We start from the raw sequence: 24,409 nt of genomic DNA, 5'->3' as shown, positions 1-24,409 counted from the left end.
GTTTTCCTTTTATTTGTAGTCCGGAAGAACATTAGGGGGGGGGGGGGGGGGTTCTAGTTGCAGAGTCTCAGTTGGTACTGAGCTGCCGAGTGTATCACTGTAAGTGTTTTAATGTAAACTCGACAACGACCCAACATGAGCCTTGTGTCATAAAGACACGCTGCGATAGTCAACTTTTCACGGAAACTGAACGACACATGGAGATCCTGCCTCTGGCCATCTTTGTTCGAGCACGCGCTGCCTGTGCGACACGCACGTGCGCAGATATAGGTGTGGAATCGGTCACCGAGTGTACCGTAAATTAACAGCGCGTGGAACTGATGTGTAGTTTTAGGCGCAACGTTTCATTTTTGATGTCTTTGCAGGAGCTCTGTCAGCCCGGTGTGTCGTGTGTTGATTACGTCACGAGCAACCGAGGGCGTGTGTGCATGTGATTGTGTGTGTGTGCGCGCGCGCGCGTCCCCGTCCTCGACTGACCAGCCGTAAAACCATCTGCCTTGAAAATCAATGAGTTCAGAGATGATATAATGTAGCGGAGATGGGATTAAAAGAGTCGACACGGGCGACGGTGTGGTTTAAGGGTTGGAAGTGGATTAGGACCACAAACAGAAAAGAGATAAAATAAAATAAACTTCTGGCATTTCTATGGGCTTTAAAAAATAAAATAAAATATATTTTTAGATTGCATTACATTTTTTTTGCAGAATAATTAAACTGCGAAGGCTAGTAATCCAATGCTTTTAAATCCCCATTTTTAATACGCCTAGTTTCTAAATGATATCTGGACTATCTTATTATTAAAACAATTATAATATTTTAAATTAGGTGGGGATATTTCTGTTCGGTTCTTCATCCTCCCATGATTCCTCCTCCTCTCCAGAGATGTTACGGCGGGTTGTAACTAGTCGGCGCTCTCCTCCCCTCTTTCAGTCTCTCCACCACGGTGCAGTTACGCCTCTCGCCCGTCTCGGCAGCAGCAGCAGCGCCGCCCGGCAGTGAGTGTAGTAGTAATCTGGTTGCCGCCGCGCACTGAGCTTCGCATTTTGTGTCACGGTGCCACCGGGAGAGGGGCGACAGACTGCTGCGCGTCAGGGGACACCGGTCACCATCCGCACGGTTCAAGCTTCATCCCGCCGCGGGCAATGACATTGGCGGACTGAAGTGGGAATACACGACAAACGACGCAAACATGACGGTGGACTTTGAAGAATGTATAAAAGATTCACCCCGATTCAGGTAAGGCTGCTCCTCGCAGGCACATCACAGCGGTGCGCCAAAAAAAAAAAAGATGGCACACCTTTTACGCAAATTTTTTTTTTCCCGATGGGGACTGAACGCTTTCCGCTCATGTGGAATTTGCGGTGACACTAACCAACAGTGTAATGAATACAAGATGATTCGCTCGGTTGTCCAAAAGCATGGCGCGTTTCTGTCATTTTCATTTCAAATGTGTTGTATTTTTGATCAAATCTTCAATCACAACCCCTGGATATTTTTTTTGGGGGGGGGGGGGGTTGGTTATTAAAACATTGTGATACATTTGCTGGAAGACACGCGTGTGTCAGTGCTTCCAATGTGATCGCTTGCTTTTTGAATGTGAGTTGTAACGTTAGCTCCGTGCATGTGAGAGGAGGGACACTCGTTGCTGCACACTGAGGATCCATTTTGCTTGAGTGTCCGAATCATTCCAGCATCCTTTTAATCAACAGCACTGAACGAGAGGGGGACACTCCTTTTAATGTGGCCCTATGACACATGAGAGTGTGTGAATGTTGCAGCATGGCATACAGGTTGAGCGCATCCTTGAAGGAGGCCCTGTCACAGTGGTGGTGGTAGGAAACTGGAGAGGAAATGTTCTTGCAGCCGCGGTTTTGGCCTGACTGGCAGAAAGGCACGAGTCGGAGCTGGTATCCTGGGCACAGATCCGGCTGTTCGGCCCCTTGTCTGCCCCTCTGGAGGGTTGCAGCAGCACTCAGTCCACATGCCAGTCTGGCAGGAGACTCTAAATGCATGTAGGCCAGGGGTCCATTGTTAATTATCCCAGGGAGATGGGCTGGTGGTATATCATTTATTCAAAGTTTTGCTGACGAGGAGCAGGATGTTGGTTTATTTTCTTTCTAAGCAAATATTTCTGTGTGTTTTCTCTGTATCTCTATTCCTGCGTGTCAGCGTCTGTTGCCTGTCTGCTCTCGATTCTCTGTTTGTCGTTTTGTTCCTTCCCTCTCCCTCTTCCTCTCCCTCAGACACAATTCATCCCGCTTGTTGAACGCTGTGTGACTCCTCACAGATAGTTTGCGCTTTGAGTGAGAAAGTGGACATGTGCGACAGCGTAATGAATGAAAAGAGAGGAGAGGCATACGTTGTATTTGCTGCTCTGGTGATGGATGGCCGGGACAGGAAGGTCACAGAAAGAGACACGTTCCGCTTGGTTCACGTTCCCATGGTCTTATAAAGTCTGTTATTTGGAAAATTCCAACACTGACAAAGGAAGCCGATGTTTCCTCGCAGAAGGGAATATGTAATGTTGCGTAATACTGTGATCATGATGATGGTAATGATAATCCTTATCCTGGTTCTGATCATATTTTGGATTATAGTGTTAACGTGGAGATGTTCATTCCCCTGGATACATGTTATCCAGGTTTCTCAGATTATCTGGCAGTGCAGGCATGTCCTGGGTTTGGTTCTGGCTGAACAGGGCTCAGGATACTTGTGTGCAACACACACATTGTTCTCTAAGTAATAGTCAAATAATAACCCGTTTATCCCATCATTATAATGACACAAACATCCAGAAGCTTTCGACGACTCATAAACAAGAGGGCATTCATGCAAAGCTAATTCATGAAACACAACTATTACAATAAACTGCCATTTAATAACCGGCAGTAATTGCAGAATTTTCCATTATGTTGGAGTGACCGGTATCCTTGGTTTCGTTCTCTTCTTCATTGTGTCATTTTGGGAAACAGAAGTAGAAAGAGCAGCCGCTCCTGTCTTTCTTCCCACACATGGTTGTTGGGACCTAACCGTTAGGACTACACAATGCGGCCTACAGAAGCCCACACATGCGGCCAGGACAAAGGGACAAAGGGGATTAAAAACTACACCGCCATTTTAGTTTCACATCTCACCCAGGTGAGAGATGCGACACCTCACAACCATCCTATTGGCTGACATCTTCAGGGAACCCCGGGGGGTCCCCTGGAGCGGCCTGAGCTTTATAAACCGAAGCCGCCCGGAGAACGCTCTCTTATTCACTCTTACTCCGACTCCTACTCTGGCCTCTTCCTACAACCGGCGCAACACCACGTTGCAACGGGAGGCGACCCCCTCCCGCAGCGCACCGCTGCAACAAGAGGAACCAAGCCGGTTCCTGTCGTCCAGCTACCAGACGCTGTCTGAAGTAAGCTGACTAAATCGCCAAGCCGCGATTATATCGCCGTCCGTGGAAGAAAGAAACACGGACTGTTTTCTTTATTTGAGTTTGATCAACGAGAGGAAACCCGCTCCGCTCTCGTCTGGACGAAGCCGACTCATCACGCCCCCCGCTGACGCCGGGGACTCACGAACCACCGCCGTTACGGAACGCCGTCATCGTCTTACGCAACGATACCAGTAAGAGGCTATCAGTCTGGGCAGAGACATAAGTGATAGTGTAGGATATGCTCGTAATTCTTGTTAATGTGTTTTAAGTTCTGATCGCGGACCGCCGAGTCCGTTGGTTCATGTGCTGCTGTATTTGAATGCTGATATCGCCGCTGGGTTGATTTCTGTAACAGTGTTTTCGACTAACCTCCGCCATATTCGCGAGCTCAGAAAGCCTCTACTATCAGTTAAAAGACCGGTCTCGCGGAATAAACGCCAGTTCATTCACGCGAGCCCGTGTGATAACGGCACGCTTTCTGTCCCTCCGAATATCGCTCGCGCATCCTCTCTCTCTTTGTTTGTGCCCCGCTAACACACACACACCGCACACACGTGTCCTAAGCCAGCTGTTCCCGGCGGGCGCTAGGGACACAGCTACATCTGGTGGCTACATACGGCTATCTCTCTCTCTCTCTCGCTACTCCGTCAGACCTCAGTGGCTCCGCCCCTGACCGCTGCGAGGAATAGCTCCACCTCTCTCTCTCTCTCGCTACCCCATCGAACCTCAGTGGCTCCGCCCCTGAACGCTGCGAGGAATAGCTCCACCTCTCTCTCTCTCTCGCTACATCTGGTGGCCGCCCATAGCCTTCTCTCCCTCTCTCTCTCTCCCTCTCTCTCGACACGCACGCACACACACACACGCACATGCACGCGCACACACACACACACACATCCTTTGTTTAAGCTTAGCTTTGTGTGTTAGGTAGTTAGGTAATAAGGCTTTGTTAATTGCAGTGTTATTGATTGTGATCATTATTACTGATTTTAATAAATCTTATTATATTATAACTAGCGGTCTCTTGTGCTTGTTGTGTATATGTCACTGGATAACAGCAGGTTGTGAAGGCTAGTGCTTGAATTTCACGCCTTTTTATTGTTCGATTGGTTTTGTACTCCTATGCCAATGATCACGATGATTGGCATGTGAGTATAAAACCTTCATATTGAGACTGAATACAGTTTTAGGTTATCTTTTCCCTGATCCCAGGGTGGTGCCCCGTTTATTCATGATTATATCATGATAATATATTAAATATAATTATTAATACCGATGATCATATTGATATTAATAATTAACTGTTGATAACCAAATCTGCTCCTGCTACAACCCCAACATAAATGGTGCCCCGTGTGAGGCCTTCTTAAACCAGCTTTATCCAGAGATTTATGCACAATAACCTGAGAATTATAGTAATAATAACAATAATAGGAATTGTTGTTATTGATATCATTGTTTAGAAATCGATGTTCAAGGATCGATTTGTTTGCTCCCTGTTACTATTTGCCAAGCAAATACAGTTGAGGGTTGCATATGCATATTGTGATTAGCCATTTATTGTTTGACAACAATACTAACAAACACAGGGTTAGGGATACTAAGACGCGTTATAACACTGTTATTACTCACCAGAGGTGCTAGAGACACCTCATTGACAGTCCACAGGCTGTAGAAGAGTACTAACATTTCCATTGTAAGTCACAGGTCGACGCAGCTCACCTGTGCACCCACCTCAGTATAACAACAAATACAGTTTTTCTTGCGATTAACACCGAACAAGTAAAGCCACCGTATTCTCCCTTTCACTAGAAGTAGAGCAGAGAATAGAGCCACAGAGTGTACCGACTCTGTGAACGTTGAAATTGTACCTTGCTATTTCCACCACGGGTTCTAGCTCGAGTTAAAATTTCAAAATAATTCCCTAACTGTTCCTGCCGCGCATTTCAGTTAGCGTGCCTTTGGCAAAGAATTAAGTAAGCAGCCTACAGTAAGTCTGAGTTGCTGTATAGAATCATTAGAGGGTGAAGCTGACCTCTCTAAAAGAGAACCGCCAGTCACCTTATCAGGTGATTTGCATAACCCCCCTCCTTTCTCTCCAGACACAATGGAGAACTTTTGTGAACAGTTCATCTCATCTGTGGCACAGAGCCTTCAGACAGGCTACTCTGAGTTTTTGCAGAAACTAAATCTCAGTGAGTGCCAAGAGGAGATCAACGTGTTACTGAACAGCAGATCTGATGAAGTAACATCATCCAAGGGTCCATTGTTAAAATGCTTGCTACTGACTTTCTACAAACAAACCTGTCTCTTGGTTCAGAGTAAATCTGCCCTAGAGAAAAAAGTGGTAGCACTAGAGGAGCAAAGTGCTTGTCACCTCCACGACGCTCAAGCAGCAGACATGAGAGCCATGCGTTATTTAGATGTCCTGCACACCACAGAGTCCCAGTTTTTGTCCTACAAGAACAGGTGGTCGAAGTCTAAACCAGAATGTCCTCCCTCAGCCGACTCGGCCAGTCAGTGTGATTCAGGCTTCTCCGACTCCCCCTCTTTTCGTAGTGAAAATACGACTCCCCCGCCATGCAGAAGATGGGAACAGTTACCAGCGGACACAAAGTCCTTAAGACAAACTCCACTGAGAGACAGCGGTAACGGCTACGCAGCTTCCCATTGCTCCGACACAGACAGTGAAGAAACCAGCAGTGGAACTTACACAAGTTCTCCTCCAAAATCTTCCTATCTTTGGAACAAACCTGTAATTTGCGACGCGCCTCCTCAACCTAGCTTAGTCTCGCCTTCACCAGAAAGGATGCCACAGCGCTTCCGCTTTGAAGAGCTAGAGAGCATGGCTAAAGATATTCAACATTTTGATCCCGACAACTCGAACCATAATATTGACGAATATTTGAGAGAGTTAGACAGACTCCTGATTGACCTCCCCCATGCCTCCTCACGGGAGAAGCTCAGACTAGTCGGGAAGACCACAACCAGACATGTCCGCAGTTTCATAGGAACACTTGCACCCAGAACCCAGGACCGATACTCCAGACTTTGTGCAGCACTCCGGAAGGAGTATAGCCGGGACTGGGATCCCGCCGCCGCTACGATCAGTGCCCTCGCCGTCGTACATGAGGGGCAGGAATCACCCACGGAGTACTATTGGCGCTTCAGAGCCGCCTATGCTCAGGGCCGTAACTCCCCAGGAGTGGAGGAAGAGCCTGCCTTCAAGGCCCTCTTCCTGCATAACCTACACGAAAGTGTGCGCTACGATGCCACCATACACTTCAGGACACATCGACTCTCCATGCAAGAGATTCGTAATTACGCACAGATGGCTTGGGAAACCCACTTAGCGCGCAAACTTAAAAGCCAGCCCGCTAACTTCGACACATCTGCGTCCGAAACGTCTGCCGCCTTAAAGCATAGCCCTCGTAACAGCGCGAAAGGGGGTGAGCGGCCAGCACGCCCCAGGAATCAGACAAAACCAAGGAACGAGAGTAACTCCCAAACATCCGCCGCCTTAAAGCAGAGCCCTCATAACAGCGCGAAAGGGGGTGAGCGGCCAGCACGCCCCTGGAATCAGACAAACTCCCAAACTGACGAAGATAGGGATCCGTGCGACCCGATCGAGAAGCTGATAAAAACGATAGCGCTATGGCGTGACTCGACCCAACCATCACTAAACTCCCCCCAGAAGCCTGGTAAGAGACGGCGTGGGGATACTGAGCATCACCGACATGCCCACCAACTGCGTCGAGATGGGCATTCACACAGAAGTAGTAGGAAGCCCTACTCCGAAATTCTGTCCCAGTCACGTGAACCAGCAGTGTACAAACATGACAACTCAGATAATGACAGCGCCTCTGACATTTCCTCTGTTTCTGGCTACATGGAGCGTTACAGCCCTGAGCCACAACATAGTAAATATGGCTAACTTAAATCTTCTCCAGGAGTAAACCAAACGACCACTAACCCCTTCTCCTTTTCCTCCTTCGTTCCGTTTCATAGTTGGGGTGTGTCCTGTTTGAAACTACCTGAGTGTAATGACAATGTTGATGTTTGTGAAAATTGTGTCTTAGCAGATGTTTGATATAGGTTAGATGGTTAGAAATCTCTGCCCAGACCTTGCCTCAATCTCTGCCCAGACAATGCCTCCATCAAGTTATGGACTTTAACCTGAATGAACTGTTTAACCTCTTTTCCATGGAATATACAGACTGTTTGGACTCCCACGTGTTTCAAGGAAGACATGGACGGTTCGGCCCTTATGTTGCTCCGAAGGTTGCGTCCCACACCTCAACCTTCAGACCAAAAGGGGGACTGTTGGGACCTAACCGTTAGGACTACACAATGCGGCCTACAGAAGCCCACACATGCGGCCAGGACAAAGGGACAAAGGGGATTAAAAACTACACCGCCATTTTAGTTTCACATCTCACCCAGGTGAGAGATGCGACACCTCACAACCATCCTATTGGCTGACATCTTCAGGGAACCCCGGGGGGTCCCCTGGAGCGGCCTGAGCTTTATAAACCGAAGCCGCCCGGAGAACGCTCTCTTATTCACTCTTACTCCGACTCCTACTCTGGCCTCTTCCTACAACCGGCGCAACACCACGTTGCAACGGGAGGCGACCCCCTCCCGCAGCGCACCGCTGCAACAAGAGGAACCAAGCCGGTTCCTGTCGTCCAGCTACCAGACGCTGTCTGAAGTAAGCTGACTAAATCGCCAAGCCGCGATTATATCGCCGTCCGTGGAAGAAAGAAACACGGACTGTTTTCTTTATTTGAGTTTGATCAACGAGAGGAAACCCGCTCCGCTCTCGTCTGGACGAAGCCGACTCATCACGCCCCCCGCTGACGCCGGGGACTCACGAACCACCGCCGTTACGGAACGCCGTCATCGTCTTACGCAACGATACCAGTAAGAGGCTATCAGTCTGGGCAGAGACATAAGTGATAGTGTAGGATATGCTCGTAATTCTTGTTAATGTGTTTTAAGTTCTGATCGCGGACCGCCGAGTCCGTTGGTTCATGTGCTGCTGTATTTGAATGCTGATATCGCCGCTGGGTTGATTTCTGTAACAGTGTTTTCGACTAACCTCCGCCATATTCGCGAGCTCAGAAAGCCTCTACTATCAGTTAAAAGACCGGTCTCGCGGAATAAACGCCAGTTCATTCACGCGAGCCCGTGTGATAACGGCACGCTTTCTGTCCCTCCGAATATCGCTCGCGCATCCTCTCTCTCTTTGTTTGTGCCCCGCTAACACACACACACCGCACACACGTGTCCTAAGCCAGCTGTTCCCGGCGGGCGCTAGGGACACAGCTACATCTGGTGGCTACATACGGCTATCTCTCTCTCTCTCTCGCTACTCCGTCAGACCTCAGTGGCTCCGCCCCTGACCGCTGCGAGGAATAGCTCCACCTCTCTCTCTCTCTCGCTACCCCATCGAACCTCAGTGGCTCCGCCCCTGAACGCTGCGAGGAATAGCTCCACCTCTCTCTCTCTCTCGCTACATCTGGTGGCCGCCCATAGCCTTCTCTCCCTCTCTCTCTCTCCCTCTCTCTCGACACGCACGCACACACACACACGCACATGCACGCGCACACACACACACACACATCCTTTGTTTAAGCTTAGCTTTGTGTGTTAGGTAGTTAGGTAATAAGGCTTTGTTAATTGCAGTGTTATTGATTGTGATCATTATTACTGATTTTAATAAATCTTATTATATTATAACTAGCGGTCTCTTGTGCTTGTTGTGTATATGTCACTGGATAACAGCAGGTTGTGAAGGCTAGTGCTTGAATTTCACGCCTTTTTATTGTTCGATTGGTTTTGTACTCCTATGCCAATGATCACGATGATTGGCATGTGAGTATAAAACCTTCATATTGAGACTGAATACAGTTTTAGGTTATCTTTTCCCTGATCCCAGGGTGGTGCCCCGTTTATTCATGATTATATCATGATAATATATTAAATATAATTATTAATACCGATGATCATATTGATATTAATAATTAACTGTTGATAACCAAATCTGCTCCTGCTACAACCCCAACATGGTGCTAAAAAAACCCCGCTCACACACCCTCTCACTGCAGGTCTTAACTTGTGCCAGTGCTGTATGTGCGTATGCATGATTAGGTGAGCATTTTAAAGACATTCTTTGGCTATCTATAACATGCATCCTTTTGTTCAGTCTCCTTCTTACTTGTTCTGTACATTAAAATCTTTTTGTTCCCCTCCTCTGCCCTGCATTTTATCCAACAGTCACCTGCATTCATTCTGTAACCAAACCTGAGATGAAGCCCTGCAGCCCCTGCCCGTAGTTGTTATTGGTGCTAACTGGTTGTAATCTGATGCCTTGGAGCTCTTTGGGTCAGTTTTTAGCTCATCTACACCGAAAGCATTAAGATAAATGATCAGGCTTGCGGTTTCATTCTGATGGCACAACAGAACGGTGGTCGGACACGTTTTCAACGTGGTAATAATGAAACTAAAAAAACGGTTGACTTGAACACGATGTTTTGATAAGCAGTGCTATGATGAGTAACAACTTTTATTCACTTTTTTACTATTTGATTTGAGCAAATCAACTTATAGTCACCGACTCACTGATGCTAAAATTGGCGACATTGTTATGATATAAGTATTAATATGCATATGTGGGTGTGAGCTGTTGCTTAGCAACAGCTGCTATGAGACAAATGGGAGCTTGGAGAAAAGAGGACAGTGAATTTAAGAATGGAAAAGGAGAGTGGGTGCTTTGAAAAGATATCGCTGTCATTTTGAATATCCCACACAGAGAAGAGTTTCATTAAGTAGGGCCACCTACTTTCTTTTGATACATTAGGTAGTGATGATGAGTGAATCCATTAGTAGTTGAGGCTCCAGAGACGGGTGTTCAAACCCTTACTTAGTGATAATATCAAGCTCACTGCAGGTTTGTCTCCATCTCCAATGCATTATTACATATTATGAACACAACACAATTAAAATACTGGATATAGAAAATAAAATATTGCCTCTAGCGATGGGTATCTCAAGTCAGGGAGTGTACAGCTGGGGGTTACAAGATCTGGAGAACCAGTTGCACCCGTCAGTCTCTTTCTGTCAATTTTCTTTTCTTCCCACCTACTTGCAGTACATTGCACAAGGCTACTCACAGGTTGGCTGAGTGAGCCAACAATATTTCAGGAAGTGACAAGAGGAGACAGATAGGCAGAGTGGACACAAAGGATGTTATGTTGCACCAGTGCAAAAATAGCCTTATATTCTACAAAAAATACAACAGGATTTAAATAAATCTCACACGAGTTCAAAACATTTAAGAAAAACATTTAGAAAAAGTGGATCTATAAATATACTTATCTTATGTAACATAATGCATTACGATTGGCTTATATCACTGCACATTTGTAGTTATAAGCACTCATAATATTATATACGTTTCCTGCATAAAATATCCAGCTAAGTCAAAACCAGTGGGCAGGTAGACTGACTGTCATCTTAAATCATCAACAGTGAATAATTCCCCATACAGGACTGGATAGGATTGCCTCACTTGAAAGTTGCCAAACCTGTATGCTAGTTGACCTCATATTCCGATTCTCTTCAGCCTTCAGGTAGCTGCATGTCAGATCACGCAGCCGGGAAAAGTTAACAACCGCAAGACACCTTTGAAACCACACGGACATTTAGGTACTTTTGAAATCCTTTGATTCTGAAGTAAATTGTATTGATTATTTATCATGTTGCTTTGCTGTGATACCTGCAGCACCGTAAGCTCCTGTCGGGTATGTACTTCCCCTATGGTGTCCATGGTTACAAGCAGGGATAACAGATATGAGGTCACAACCAGTCAGTGCAGTTGTTGTGCTTTTTCTATTAATCGAGGCAGCTCTTAAATCCCTCATTGTGAGTGAAAGGTAAACAAACTAGATATATTCTATTATGTGTACTGATTCAAAGTATTATTCTTTTTTCATTCCCTTCCTTGGCACCTTCTATTAGGTATGCATTGTGCTGCTCTTACAATCCCAGTTGGTTAAGTTCCACAATAAGTTAAATCTGTAACCTTGAAGAATTCATCATGATATATTAGGTAAAGGAGGTTCAAGAACATTTCAAGTTTATAGAAGTCATTAGGGATCTGGATTTGGGAAGAGATTTGGAAGCACTTTGTAAAAAGGGGCTTTTGGCCCCACTTATATGTGATTTCCTACATTATTTTAAAAGCAACTCTCCATTTATTGGCAGATTAAAGTGCTTTGTGATGCTCTAGTTATTTGTCTGGCGCCCCGGTTCCTCCTAACTGTCTGGAGTTTTATTCCCCACCTGCGTCATCATCACCTATAATCCTCCTTTTACACACATCATCACTTTGCTTATCTGAGATAGTACATTCCTATTGGCCAGCCGCCCGTAAAATATGTAAATATGCATCGAGCTGCCTTCTCTTGTCAGAGGAGGACAGGTAGCGCTGTTGTTGCCAAGGGTGACCAGTCATTTCGGCGGGCATGGCAACTACGTCTCCCTCCATCAGGGATGTAGGGAGAGGCTTGTGTCTGCCCACTTCTAAACAGAAAGGCACACCAGCGGAGAGAGCACATTTGTGTTACTAGTGGAGTAAATGGAATGGGACATGGTGACCTTGAAATGCCGCGGAAGATTTTATAGGACAAAAGGAAATGCATTAAAGTGCTGAATAAGATGACTTGTTGCCAAAGCAGGCTGACGTTGATGAATGGCATGTTTGCTAATGCAGTGATGCCTGGAAAGTGTCCCAGACCGACGCCATAGAAGTATGAAGTGCCAGCTTTCACCCAATGTCCTTGTCTGTTTTTGTCTTTAACTTATTTTGGAGAGAAAAAAACACACTCAAGAGCCACTGTGACCTTTCCGAACTTCACCAGGAATAGATCTTTTCTGCAACATCAAGTCCATGGCGAAACGTTTTGAAAGATTCCAGGCCACTCACATTAAGTTACTAATGTCAAGACACTCATTCCACACCACTCTCCCTAATGCATCCACGTATGCAGGAGATGTGCTCTGACAGAAAGAAAACGACCTCGCCGGCCTGAAATCCTTATCCTCTTACCCTCCATATATGGAGGTTCTGCATCCATGTTAAAGCTTTTATCATTATTTCTGTTATTTGTTATGTAAAAGACGGGAATTCTCTCTCTTCTCTAAACCCAGAATCAGTGTTTACTGGCAGAAAAAGCAAACAAATCTGTTTCCCTTCGGACTTGACTTGAAGGATTTACCCTCTGAGCAATTGGATTTTCTTTGAAGGTATAGGAAGGTCAAACAATTTATTTCTGCTTGACTTAGTCCCACATGCATTTATGTAGGTTTAATATGGTGGGTCTTATACATCAGCAGGAGTGTTATTTTAATCTGCACAATGCAGCAAATAATGTAAATAACTGCTAAATTGTGAGATGCATCCACAGCAGGGTTGGGAGGGTTAGTTATCATAATATTAAAGTAGTGTAACTTGATTACTTTCCGGTACTTTTGGATTACCTCAATAACAAATATGCATATAAAGAGTTAAGGTTTGTCGTTTTCCCTGCTATTCCTTCCTTTTTCATGCGCGATAATGGCGGTAATTATTCACATTCAACTAAAATGTACTTTGTTAAGTACATGCTATTCACACTCAAACTTCAATTAAACTGCCATAATCTTATTCCGGTCTGGGGCTTACCTCTAAATGTTTCCTTAAATTTGATGTTGAGTCTTTGCATAGTGACTGTATTTTTAGCGCCGGAAGGCATAAACTGCACAGCATGGTGAGATTGTTTCCCTTTTCAGCTTTGAAGACAAAATATTGTCTATATTTCCAGTCAAAGAAAACATTCTTAGATATCGAGGCCATGATAATGACATGGAAAACATTTTTCTGTTACTGTAGGGGAATACAGTGACCTTTTTTGTATCCTAATCGTGAATCGTGGTGAATTTCCATTATCAGGATAATCATAAATATAGTCACAGCTTGCTATCATGGTAGAAAAATGGAGCCTAATTTAAAAAATACAGGATGCAAAATATTTTTGTTTTATATTATCAACTAACACACTGTCATATATTATGGGATAAGAGCTCTGACAGATTGGGCTGCAGAGCATCAGGGAGACAGTGATAGATTTTAGGAAACTGCTAATGATGGTGGTGAGATCAGTAACTGTCATCCTCGGGGAAGCACCATTCATCCATCGATTGACCTTTTAAACTCTCGTAACCTACAAGTGTCACAAAAAGACAATGCAGAGCATTGGACCTCGTAAAAATATCTGACATCCCCCATCAGTCCACATAAATATTTGAGTTCCCAGTCTGTGTGTGAAGGATGGAGGCCTTGGTGGAACACTCTGACTGTGAACTGCAGGAAACACATCTTTCATGTCAGTAGCATGAAATATTGCGGTTACTTCAAAGGAGTTGTGTCAGTGGAGATGTGGTGTTGGTGGGCAGGAGGACCCGGGTTACTAGGTTTGGCACTCCAGCATCTGATGTCTTGTCTAACTCAATGATATAAATATTTTTATGTGGCAGTTTTATGTGGCTACCGACCTGTTTGTTTTAAACGAGGTGTGCAGTGGATTTGGATTGCTCCTCTGCTTACACATCTGGAATTCCTCTCGTCCAAGATCAAGTATTTACCAATCAACTGGATCTAATGATCTAGTGATCATTCGTATAGCAGCCTAGTTCAGATGTCACAGGAATAATCATAACCCACATGCAGACTTACGAGGACATCTTCCAGCTCTGCTTGAACCTAAAGCATTGCATATAAGAGCAGTTATGTCGCGGCGGCTCCATCACCGATGAGTGATTGAATTAGGCCATAATACCACACATCAAGGAGGTTTAACAGGGATTTCTGCCTTGTCAGAATCCCTCCACCTTCTACCAATTTCAACTACTGTGATTTTGACTAAATCTTAAGCAAATTGTGATGGTTACTAGTGCAGTAACTGGAGCCTATATGTGGTTTTCGTTGTCCTCCTCAATCTGCTTTTTTGCTACGCATGCATGCACATACAGTATGTAGGCTAGTCATATTTTCGGATTCCTGTCTCCGCCTGCTTGTCAGGCATGCCGTAGTATGACATGTTCACGGGAGAGCACGTGGACATTTCCTCTCGGTGCAGCAGATTTTCTGCCGCTCGGCTGCACGTGTTGCCGTCAGATTTAGTGCAGGACCCATATAGGAAATAGGATTATCAGTAACCACCACACTCTCTGATTAAATCAACTGGATAGCCTACACACCCTATTACAGCTCACACACTATCAGCCTCTTACCCTGAGAACCTCCATACAATTTCCCTTCCCATTCAGCAGCAGTGTGCAGAACGACGTAGATGTTGCAGGAATCGGTTTGACACAGTTTAAGTCTGATTGCGGTTCCAAGGACTTGTACAGAGGATTTCTGTATTTGTGAATATTAATATTCCGTCAGTTCAGGTACCATTCGCCATGGTTTTGTGGGTTTATCCATAATATCAGTGTGACCTTTAACCCTAATCTAGCTTGGGTTGTTTTAAGACCTTTCCATATGGTGAAGGTCAAGCCTCACCCAGGAGGAATCTTTGCAGTGTGTAGAATTTGTTATGATTTTTCAAGATTAAAAGGGCAGCAAGGATGTACTTAATAGGATTGCACTATATGTATAGATGTGAATTCAAGGCAATTTGATGCAGACAACTGACCTTTTGCTATGTCCCGCCCCCTTTGTTACTGTTTCTAAGCTTGCCAAGTGGATACGGTTCACAATTATAATGGAGGCAGATTTACCAATCGAATTGGGTGGTCATTCTTGAGACTGAATATCTGATGGCTGTGATATAATACCAAAAAGATTGATGCTAAAGCTGCACATGCCAGGAAAGAAGTCAGCATCGTGACCAAGCGATGATTCATGTGTGACTCATAGAAATAAAAAAGCAGCAATGAAAGTGTGAAGTGCTGCTGGTGAAACCACTATATGAGAGACAGTATCATAATAACTAAAAATGTGATCATTGTGTAATAATTCCCCAAAACCAAATAAAGAGCAGGCGCTCAGAGTTGCGAAGCTATGAGTGAACGGTTGTGGTTTAGAAAGCGGTCATTTAATGTAATGCCTCTGCCTCACTCAGTTTTTCAATTATAGAGGAAGGATTGATGTTGAGGGAAACTACAGGGTAATAGGCAATTAATTAAAACTCAGACTTCTTCAAAAAAGGCTTTACCATCATCAGCAGGAGCATGCGCTCTGAACAGAAAGCTTCAGTATTTATGCCTTTCGTTGCTCACCAGTGAAACTATTTTGAAGTGCATCACTTGATTTGATGCAGTGGCAGTTTTCTATGAGCGGAGAATCTTAAACGTCAATATATAATATAGAATTGTTGGAAACCAAGATTGTGATTGAAATATGCGATTAATAGCGCAGCCCCCAGGTTAGTGGCAAAGAGGTCTTATCCCAGAACAAATTTGAAACAAGAGGGAAAAAATGTGTGTCTCTTCACGGCAATTGAACCTTCTCACGGCTCTCAATGCAATCATTCATCCCAGCGAGATCACAGTCCGGTGGGGAGTTTGTTAAAATCCTGCCAAGGCCGGTTGAAACCTCCAATCAGAACGATTAAATAAATTGCCTGCATCTTGTTCCTGGACTGCTTTCTACATCTTGGCGTGAAACACGGTGTTTTCACAGTGGGAAACATTGGTCTATCCTTGGGTGTCCTGCCCAGTCGAAACTTCTTTTGTCTCCGCTAAACTGCACATTTCGAGGCATTTTTTCTGGTTTGGAAACCCCATTTGCTGGTTTTGGGGGTGTTCTGGCGGTTGTAGAAACGACTGACTGTCAAACAAGCGGACTGACTTCTGGTTTAGCCGGACAGAGCTTAAGGGCTCATAATGGAAACCATATCTGAACTGTGAACCCCGAAACTTGCCGCGGAGAGTTCGCTCCCCAGGAAGTCGTTAAATCACACTGGGGGAAACAAACGGGACCAGCCGGCATGTTATATGTGGAATGCATCTGTGGTGAGCCAGACTTCTGTGGGGACTGCCACACATTTAGGCATGCATGGATAAAGCCTGTCAAGACACTAGTTCATGTTTGCACACATGCTTAAAGCTGTTTAACGTGTACAGTAGCGGCATGCATGTTTACACATCCAGCAGTCACATTAAAGACTGTTGGTATGCAGCATATGGTGCAATAGTGTCATATTACTGTATTGTATTTTGCAGGGTGGAAGGGTCCGTCAGCCATAGGGTTCTAACTCTGCAGAACCAAGAGGAGAATATGGTGTGTTCAAAGGTTTTTGTCTGCAGAAACATAACTTTGAACTTAATGGCGGCCTTGTTTTGTTGTTGTACTTCTTTTGAAGGAGCTGTAAATAATTCCTCATCCCGAAGCAAGTTTCAAAAATAAACGGTACCATGAAATCTCAACTGTAGTCCTCGCTTGCATCCTGCTCAAGTGACTTGTGTCAAAAGTTAGAAATGTATCGGGACAAGCCAGTTACACAAGCCTGTCTATCCATCAGACACACACACACAAACATGCTCTTCAGTTTTTTATCTGTTTATCATTTAAGATCATATTGGTCAAAGAAAGCCTCTGACTACGCCACAATGTTCCATTAAACATTTAGCCCCAAGTGGATATTTGAGGAGATTTGTTATCCACACACAATGTGGGTATTATGTGGTGTTGTTGAGCCCTGCTTGCCTTTAAAAAAGAAACAGTCCAACTGGTTTAACCAACTGGCAGAGAGACGACAGAACAAGATAAAGAATGAAAGGTCTTTTGTCAACATCTGTCAGCCCTCGGACTCCTACCCTTCAGTGATTCTGTCTTTCACTGCAGCAGTTGCACACAGTTTATCTTCCTCTTGTCTATCCTGCAGGTATTATGTCCTTCTCCCCACCCCTTTGCCTTTCTTTGCCCTCCTCCTTCTTCTCTCCTTCCCGCCCATTATTGGCGCAGATGTGGGATGGTTATGAATCAATGTCAGGGCTGAAGCAGCAAGGCGGATTGGATTTCAGTAGATTACCTGGGTCCATTTGTCTGTTTTCTGGCTGAACGCCGCTAGAAGGATGCAGGAAGAGAAGGTAGTATGGCTGGAGGGAAGATGGACGTCTGACAGAACAGGGAAGATGATTGACGGAGAAAAGGAGCATAGAGACAGAAGGGTGGACTGATTGGATGGACACAGAGGAGGTGTAGACTAAGGACAGGAAGTGAAGGAGGATTAATGGTCTCCATCGTTACCGTAGTCCTGGTAACCTGCGTGATATTCCATACTTCGACACACCGAATGCGTCACGATTGATACTGCGCGGCTGGACACACATCCTGGTACCGAAGCCTGAATGAAAACACACATTGAGGATAAATTTGTACAGAGAGAAAGAGGACAGCCAGCGGAGGAAGTGGACAGCTGTCCTGTCAAATGTCGGGCGCCGCTCGGACGCAGCTTCCCCAAGTAGACAAATGAAATAGTCATGCAGTTCACTCTGGCACATAGCAGTCTCACGCAAACTGGAGTAGAGATTTTGTGTGTGTGTGTGTGTGTGTGTGTGTGTGTGTGTGTGTTCACTGTCACTCTCTCACATCTGGGATCCAGTTGAGCAGCTGGTTCACATTTGGCCCGACTTTCTCTTGCTTTTGTTTTAGTTCCGCTCTCTTCTAGTTTTGTGCGCGGTGGTTTTCCTTTACATCCTATTATTATTTTCAGCTTGTTGTTTTTTTTCCCCTTCTTTAACCCGTTCACTCATCTCTCGCTCTCTCTCTCTCTCTCTCTCTCTCTCTCTCTCTCTCTCTCTCTCTCTCTCTCTCTCTCTCTCTCTCTTCCTCCACCCACGTTGCCGTTGCCCCGGGCGCTATGTGACGTGCTGTGGGGGAAGCTCAACTGACTTGCGTCACAATTTCTGACCACTGACTCTATCCTTCCGGTGTCTTCAGTAAATACCATCATTTATCACCATTCATGTTTGTTTCCGTTTTTTTCACCTTCTCAGCTACAGTGTTTTGAGACGGTCTTCATTGATCATTCCCTCACAGGTTGTTGACACAAGCTCACCGTACGTTTGGCAGCTCACCAGCCCCGATCCTCGCTGAATCCAAACACCCCTGCAACGCTGAAACCACAAGTGTGATTGACAGGCCAAATCTCCCGTGGAGACACGAGGAGAGACGGGAACACTGATTGCTCTCTTGAAAACCGATGGATTCCCTTCAGCATTCCCCGTTTTTACATTATTCAGCTTGCATCCTCGTCTCAGATCTCTGAAGAATTCCTTGTAACCAAATGAAAACATTCCCATCTGCTATGTCAGCAGTCCTGCATTTTCTTGGATCCATCATTCCCGCCCCCACAAAGTCTCTCACACACTCACACATGCTCTTTCGCATGGGGAGTGCCTCCTTCCATTTGTGGGATGGATTGCCCATAGCATAGAAGCGGAGAGAAACTGAACAGCTGAAGCAAAGTCACTTGTTGATAATGGACAATATGTCTTGGAGCAGGAAGGAAGGATGACCATGCTCAATATACCCTAGCTTTGTAGAATCAGGATGGGAATTACTGTGTGTGTGTGTGTGTGTGTGTGTGTGTGTATGTGTGGTGTGTGTGTGTCACCGTAGAGTAGACAGATAGCTGAACACTAAGAGATTTTGGCCGGAGAGAATTTCTGCTCCACCTTATATAAAACTAAAGGTTTCATGGTGACTACTAGCGGGCAGTTGAAGCTCAATCTTCACACATTTCCACAGTTGTGAAACAATTAGCATCAAACAGTAAAGGTGCTATAACAATTGCCCTTGTGCAATTAATGTTTTGCTGAAGAAAAACTTCAGTCTGTCAACTGCATGAGGTATTTCAAATGATGTCTCTGTTGGCACTTCTCTTTCCTCACAATTTCCTACATTGAACCTGGCAACGGTAAATCCAAAGGAATATTTGGAAAAGAAAGGATTATATAATTCGGTACTGATTAGGGAAAGTCACATTCACATCCAAGTAATTGATTCCAATTCATTTAGAATGTGACCCCTTTGTTTCCTGATGATTCAAAAATGTAAAATGTGTTGATCCATTAGTTTTTTGATCAATAAGAATTTAGTTCTTTCAAGGAAAGATGAATAACTGCTTATAAACTCAATGTAAAATAAAATGTTATTTAATGTTACATAACCTAAGAACAATCACAGTAAAGCCATTGGTTATCAAACAACAATCATCTCTTTTGTTCTTGTTGGGATGCACTATTTTCTGAAATCCTTCTAAAAACAATGTAACACCGTACGTTGTGTACACTGTACACACACACAACTTAACACATGTTCCAGACGTGTCCTGCATGCTTGGTTTCTCTAGCTGTATCAGTGTGCAGGGGTCTTGTGTAAGACCACCCCATGTGTTAATGTAAACCAATCTCTTCATTCTCTCTCAAACTGTGGACCTTCCCTCCACTTTCCACCTCGCCCCCCTTTTCTCCCATCGCATCACTACCACACGTCCATTTAATCACAATAATACACACTCTTATTACATGTTGTAACACATGACCATGGGAACCTGACTGAGAATTCTGTATCTCAACTGTAAAAATAATCTTCGGCTGTACTTATGGAGCGAACAAATTGGCCAACAGAAACTTGACATTTACAATTACAAGAGGTGATGAACTAGCTGTTTGGTCCTGGTGTTCATAAGATGGAAAACTGTTCAAACTCTATTTGCCAAGTCTGTGAGCTCTGATCGTCTGTGAGGCGTCTTCGGCAGACTCCATTTCCTTTCTTACATCACACACACGCACACACACACACACACACACACACACACACACACACACACACACACACACACACACACACACACACACACACTTAGATAAGGGGTTGTGTGTGTGTGTTTGTGAGAGAGAGCGTGTGAGAGAGCTTTATTGTACACCCATTCATTGAAAACATTCGGAGGCCTGTGTGACTTTTACAAATGCGCTGAAGGGGCATGTGACGGAACCTGTGATAAAACTCTGACTCCCCGAGGAGTGGAGGACGTGGGAACTCAGGTCATGTTCTCTGAAAGACATTCCAGCCATAATATTCAAATTGGCCCAAAGTTGACTTTAATAATTAGATATCACTGTGGTTAAAAACAGTGATGTATATTAAAATGCACATTTTCAAATTCAGCTGTAGTACAATTAAGCTATATTTACTTTTGCCATGAACACTAAAAACTATCCATGCTTCCTTTATTTTGTTAAAAGCAACATCACATTGTATGCATAGGGGGCTTGTCCCAGCATGCATTGTGTGAAAGGCACACATAAAAACAAACACATTCATGCATGCGGGACCTTTGAGCTGCTGAACCACTGCAGCGCTACATTGATGAGCATAAATATTGTATAAGAACATAAAAAGGTCACGCTGAGGGGGGGGGAAATCAGAAAGTGTATGCCATCCCTTAAATTTGAAGTGAAATTGATTGAATTTGGTTTGTTTTTTTGGTAACAACAAAGTTAAAGGACATAAACATAATGGTGTACACTCAGTATCTTCCTCTTCCTGAGTTCCTGGCACAAAGGCACCATTCTTAAACGGATAAAGGTGTAAATCGGTGGTTGTTTCCTCTTTGGCAGACCTGACTGTGGTGTCAGCAGGAGGCTTGTTCCGCTGGTGTTCGGACAGAGCTGCCAAAGCTAACAGGAGGGACGAAGGCTGTTGTGCAAAAGCTGACTTCTTGCTTCTACACAGCTGGTTCAGAGCAGCATCTCCTCTCTCACATCACACACAGCCATAAATAGACACCTTCACTCACAAGATGTATCTTTAGCTTTGCTGCTGTGGGTTAGTGTGGGAAGAGTGATATAATGAAATATTAACACATACCCTATCCATACTAAACCATGACCTTTTCAGTGTGTCAAATATAAACCCCTTACTTTCAGGACTTAGGTGAAAGAGTATGTGTTCTCTAAAAGAGCAAAATCTGATTTAAAGTTATCTCCTCATCTGTATCAGGAACAATGCATTCAGAAATGTATTGTACTCACAAATGTCACTTCCAAACACCAGCTCTACCACAATAATGGTTTGCAATAGAGATTAAAATAATATTGTCATTGTTAGCCCATCATTCTCTGCAAGTATTTAAAATCCCATAGTGGTAGTTTAACCGGTTTTCAACCAATTGAATCAAATGTATTTTAGTTTTTCACTTGAAAACCCCCAAATTTAAAATGTGTCATTGATGGTCTTGTTCTGCTTTCCCCCCCCAAAATGTCCTGTCAAATAAAGTAAAAATGTCATAAACACAAACATAAATAAAGTATTTGTTTGTCATTTAGAATGTATATGTGTGTGTGTGTGTGTGTGTTCCAGGGCTGAAACAAAAGGCAGGCCATATATCTGTGCCAGACATTCTTGAAGGAAGAAGTCATGCTCTGCTGAGTAATTAGGAACAGTGTCTCCTTGTGCGTCACAAATCCTGTGGAATGCAGATTTGCTTTATCTGCGAACCTGCCTGTATCGGCCCATTAATATCTGTATTATGTTGTCTTCAGTCATCCATCAACATTTTACAAACCAGTGGGTACGAGTGAGGAATCGCTCATGCTGCCATCGTAATGTATACTACACCGGCCTCAAAAGCCTGTCTTGATTGAATGAAAGGGCTGAAATATCCTAAAGGATAACATGCACTTTCCTTCTGAGTGTGGTTTCTGTTTCTGGCTCTCAGCTGCGGGCAGGTGTTGTGATATATAGCAAGGTTAGTCGCTGGCATCACAGCATCATAATATCTTTACAATGTGGAGTCATCCGTGCATGGTGTGAACTTGTGTGTTTTACACTTTTAGAAGATATTGCATGTAATAACATTGTACATTGTCCTTTTTTTCCATGCGGATGCATTTGTCTGTGTTCCTGAGTACGGTGGCTCTCATTAATAGGAGAACTGATTCCTCCGATGTGAGGAGGCAGCTGGGTACGACATTCAAAAGACACAGTGACTCTAATTCATGGATGAACGACAATAAGGAGATATACTGTGTGACTGTATACTGATACTGCTCATTTGTGGATCATCAGCCCAGCTGAGCTGCTCTTGTGTGTACAATAGCCAGTGAGCAGCTACTGTATCCACTACATACTGTCTAGTCTCTTGTGTCCCACTGAGACGTTACATTCATTTTCTCCTCGACCAATGCACAGATGTGATGTAAATATTTAGCTGTGGTCTTAACACAAGAGCCAAGTTACTGTATAAGTCATTGCTGTCTGTCCCACACTTTGTCTTCTGGACGGCAGAGAGGATAATCTCCCCCGTGCAGCTCCATCTCTAAACTCCACCGCTCCTCTGTCATCCTCACAATCAGCTGGCTGTTAGTTAGATGGATGCAAAGAGGACAGAGTCCTGGGAAGGAAGCGCTTATACACCACAGGAGGTCTTCTTCCTCCCCGTTGTTTCTCATGCGAGCTGCATCGCCATGCATGTCCGCCTACGCCCCGCTGGGAGGTCAGTGGAGGTTAACGAGGTTGGAACATGGGATGAGCTTGCAGTCCCCCCCTTTTTTTTATGCTGTCCGTTCCCGGCTTCCTGCTGCTCTCTCTGTAAAATACAAAAGAGGGCATTTTAATAGAGAGGGAGTGTTAAATTCATGTTCCATCAAGTGATCCTGACATTCCTGTGATTGATCACATCCATGGATGTTTGTCAGTCTCCTCATCTTCCAACTATCTCATTAACCCATCATTTTTACAAGATGACATGTTAGGATATGCCTGCTGATGGCAACGTGTGTTTCCGTGTTACAGGTAGCTTGTTATCAACTTGTGTTTGCAATTCTTATTCCATTCCTTCTTTTTTGCAATATTTAGAAATGATCTGAACATTAAAGGAGTGAATACTGGCTGAATCAGTGACCAACAAACAGAGCCACAGTGTCGGAGATCAGCGCTGTTGCCTCCTGCTGTGAGGAGGCAGTGGAAATGAGTCCAACCATGAAGGGTTTATTTTTTTCACGGTAATAAAAATTATTTAAACTGAAAATGTGCTGAAATCTAGTGCCACAAACACACAGCACAGATTAGCGTAGGATCAGCGGGAGGGAGGGAGACAGCTGTGCGTATTTGTGCGTACATGCAGTATATATGAACGTAAGAAATACGTTAAGTTTGGTCAAGTCGTTGATTTATATTCCAATCCCATTTCCTTCGCTCACGCAGGTTCAAGACTCTCCGGCAACGGAGCAATTATGGTCACTCGATGATGATGTAACTCAAGTTGCATTTCTCAAAGTCAGCAGAGTAGCTTCCTGTGGAATACACTCACTGAGTTTTCCCTGTTTTGCTCTCGGGCCCTTCACTCTTGGCAAGAGAGGAGAGAAATATGCTGTATTTTCCAAGAAAAAAAAAAAAAAGCACCACCTGGCTTGAGTTGTGGTTACAATACATTAGAGAGAAATTATGTCCGTCCGCTTCGCACTCTGAAGCTTTCAACACACTTCCTGTTGGCCTGTTGATGGAATGCACTCTGGAATGATATAATGACGTTCCCACATCTCAGACGGCGGCCTCCACCAGAAATATTTCTAAATGCATTGTGTTTATAGAGAGCGGTGTACAAAAATTCTGCTTGTAAGTAATGATAACACAGACGCAACACATTTTTGCTAAGGGTCTCCTTGAGTGAGGCGAGCAGGCATGTGGTCCGGCAGCTGCTGGGAAGCAGAGAACCTGCGTGACTTATGGGATGTTAGTGGTAATCGTTGAACTGTATAGACACTGCACATGCAAACATGCAGCCGTGGTTGTCCATTATTCTCTGCCGTTCCTCATAAGATCATGTTTACTGTGAGACTGTATGGTTACCTCTCTTATTGGAATAACTTGCATTAAACTCAGAGCAGGATTAGGTTTTTAATCTTGTTTTTGTATGATTTTAATAC

The 24,409-nt window shown here is 44.4% G+C and overlaps 1 protein-coding gene across 2 annotated transcripts in view; it reads left to right on the top strand.

Moving 5' to 3' along the window:
• Positions 1–1,012: 1,012 nt before the first annotated feature.
• Positions 1,013–24,409, top strand: part of LOC311020521 (arf-GAP with coiled-coil, ANK repeat and PH domain-containing protein 3-like) — a 54,764-nt gene continuing 31,367 nt past the window's right edge. For both annotated transcript variants that reach the window (XM_084020591.1, XM_084020590.1), the window contains exon 1: positions 1,013–1,236. In XM_084020591.1, coding sequence (XP_083876717.1) covers positions 1,190–1,236 — 47 coding nt within the window. In that variant the 5' untranslated portion in view covers positions 1,013–1,189. The remainder of the gene's footprint in view (positions 1,237–24,409) is intronic.

Source organism: Eutrigla gurnardus, assembly GCF_963514095.1.
Source record: "Eutrigla gurnardus genome assembly, chromosome: 2".
Lineage (NCBI taxonomy): Eukaryota > Metazoa > Chordata > Actinopteri > Perciformes > Triglidae > Eutrigla > Eutrigla gurnardus.
The sequence above is the reverse complement of the archived record's forward strand: the minus strand, read 5'-3'. Positions and strand labels throughout refer to the sequence as shown.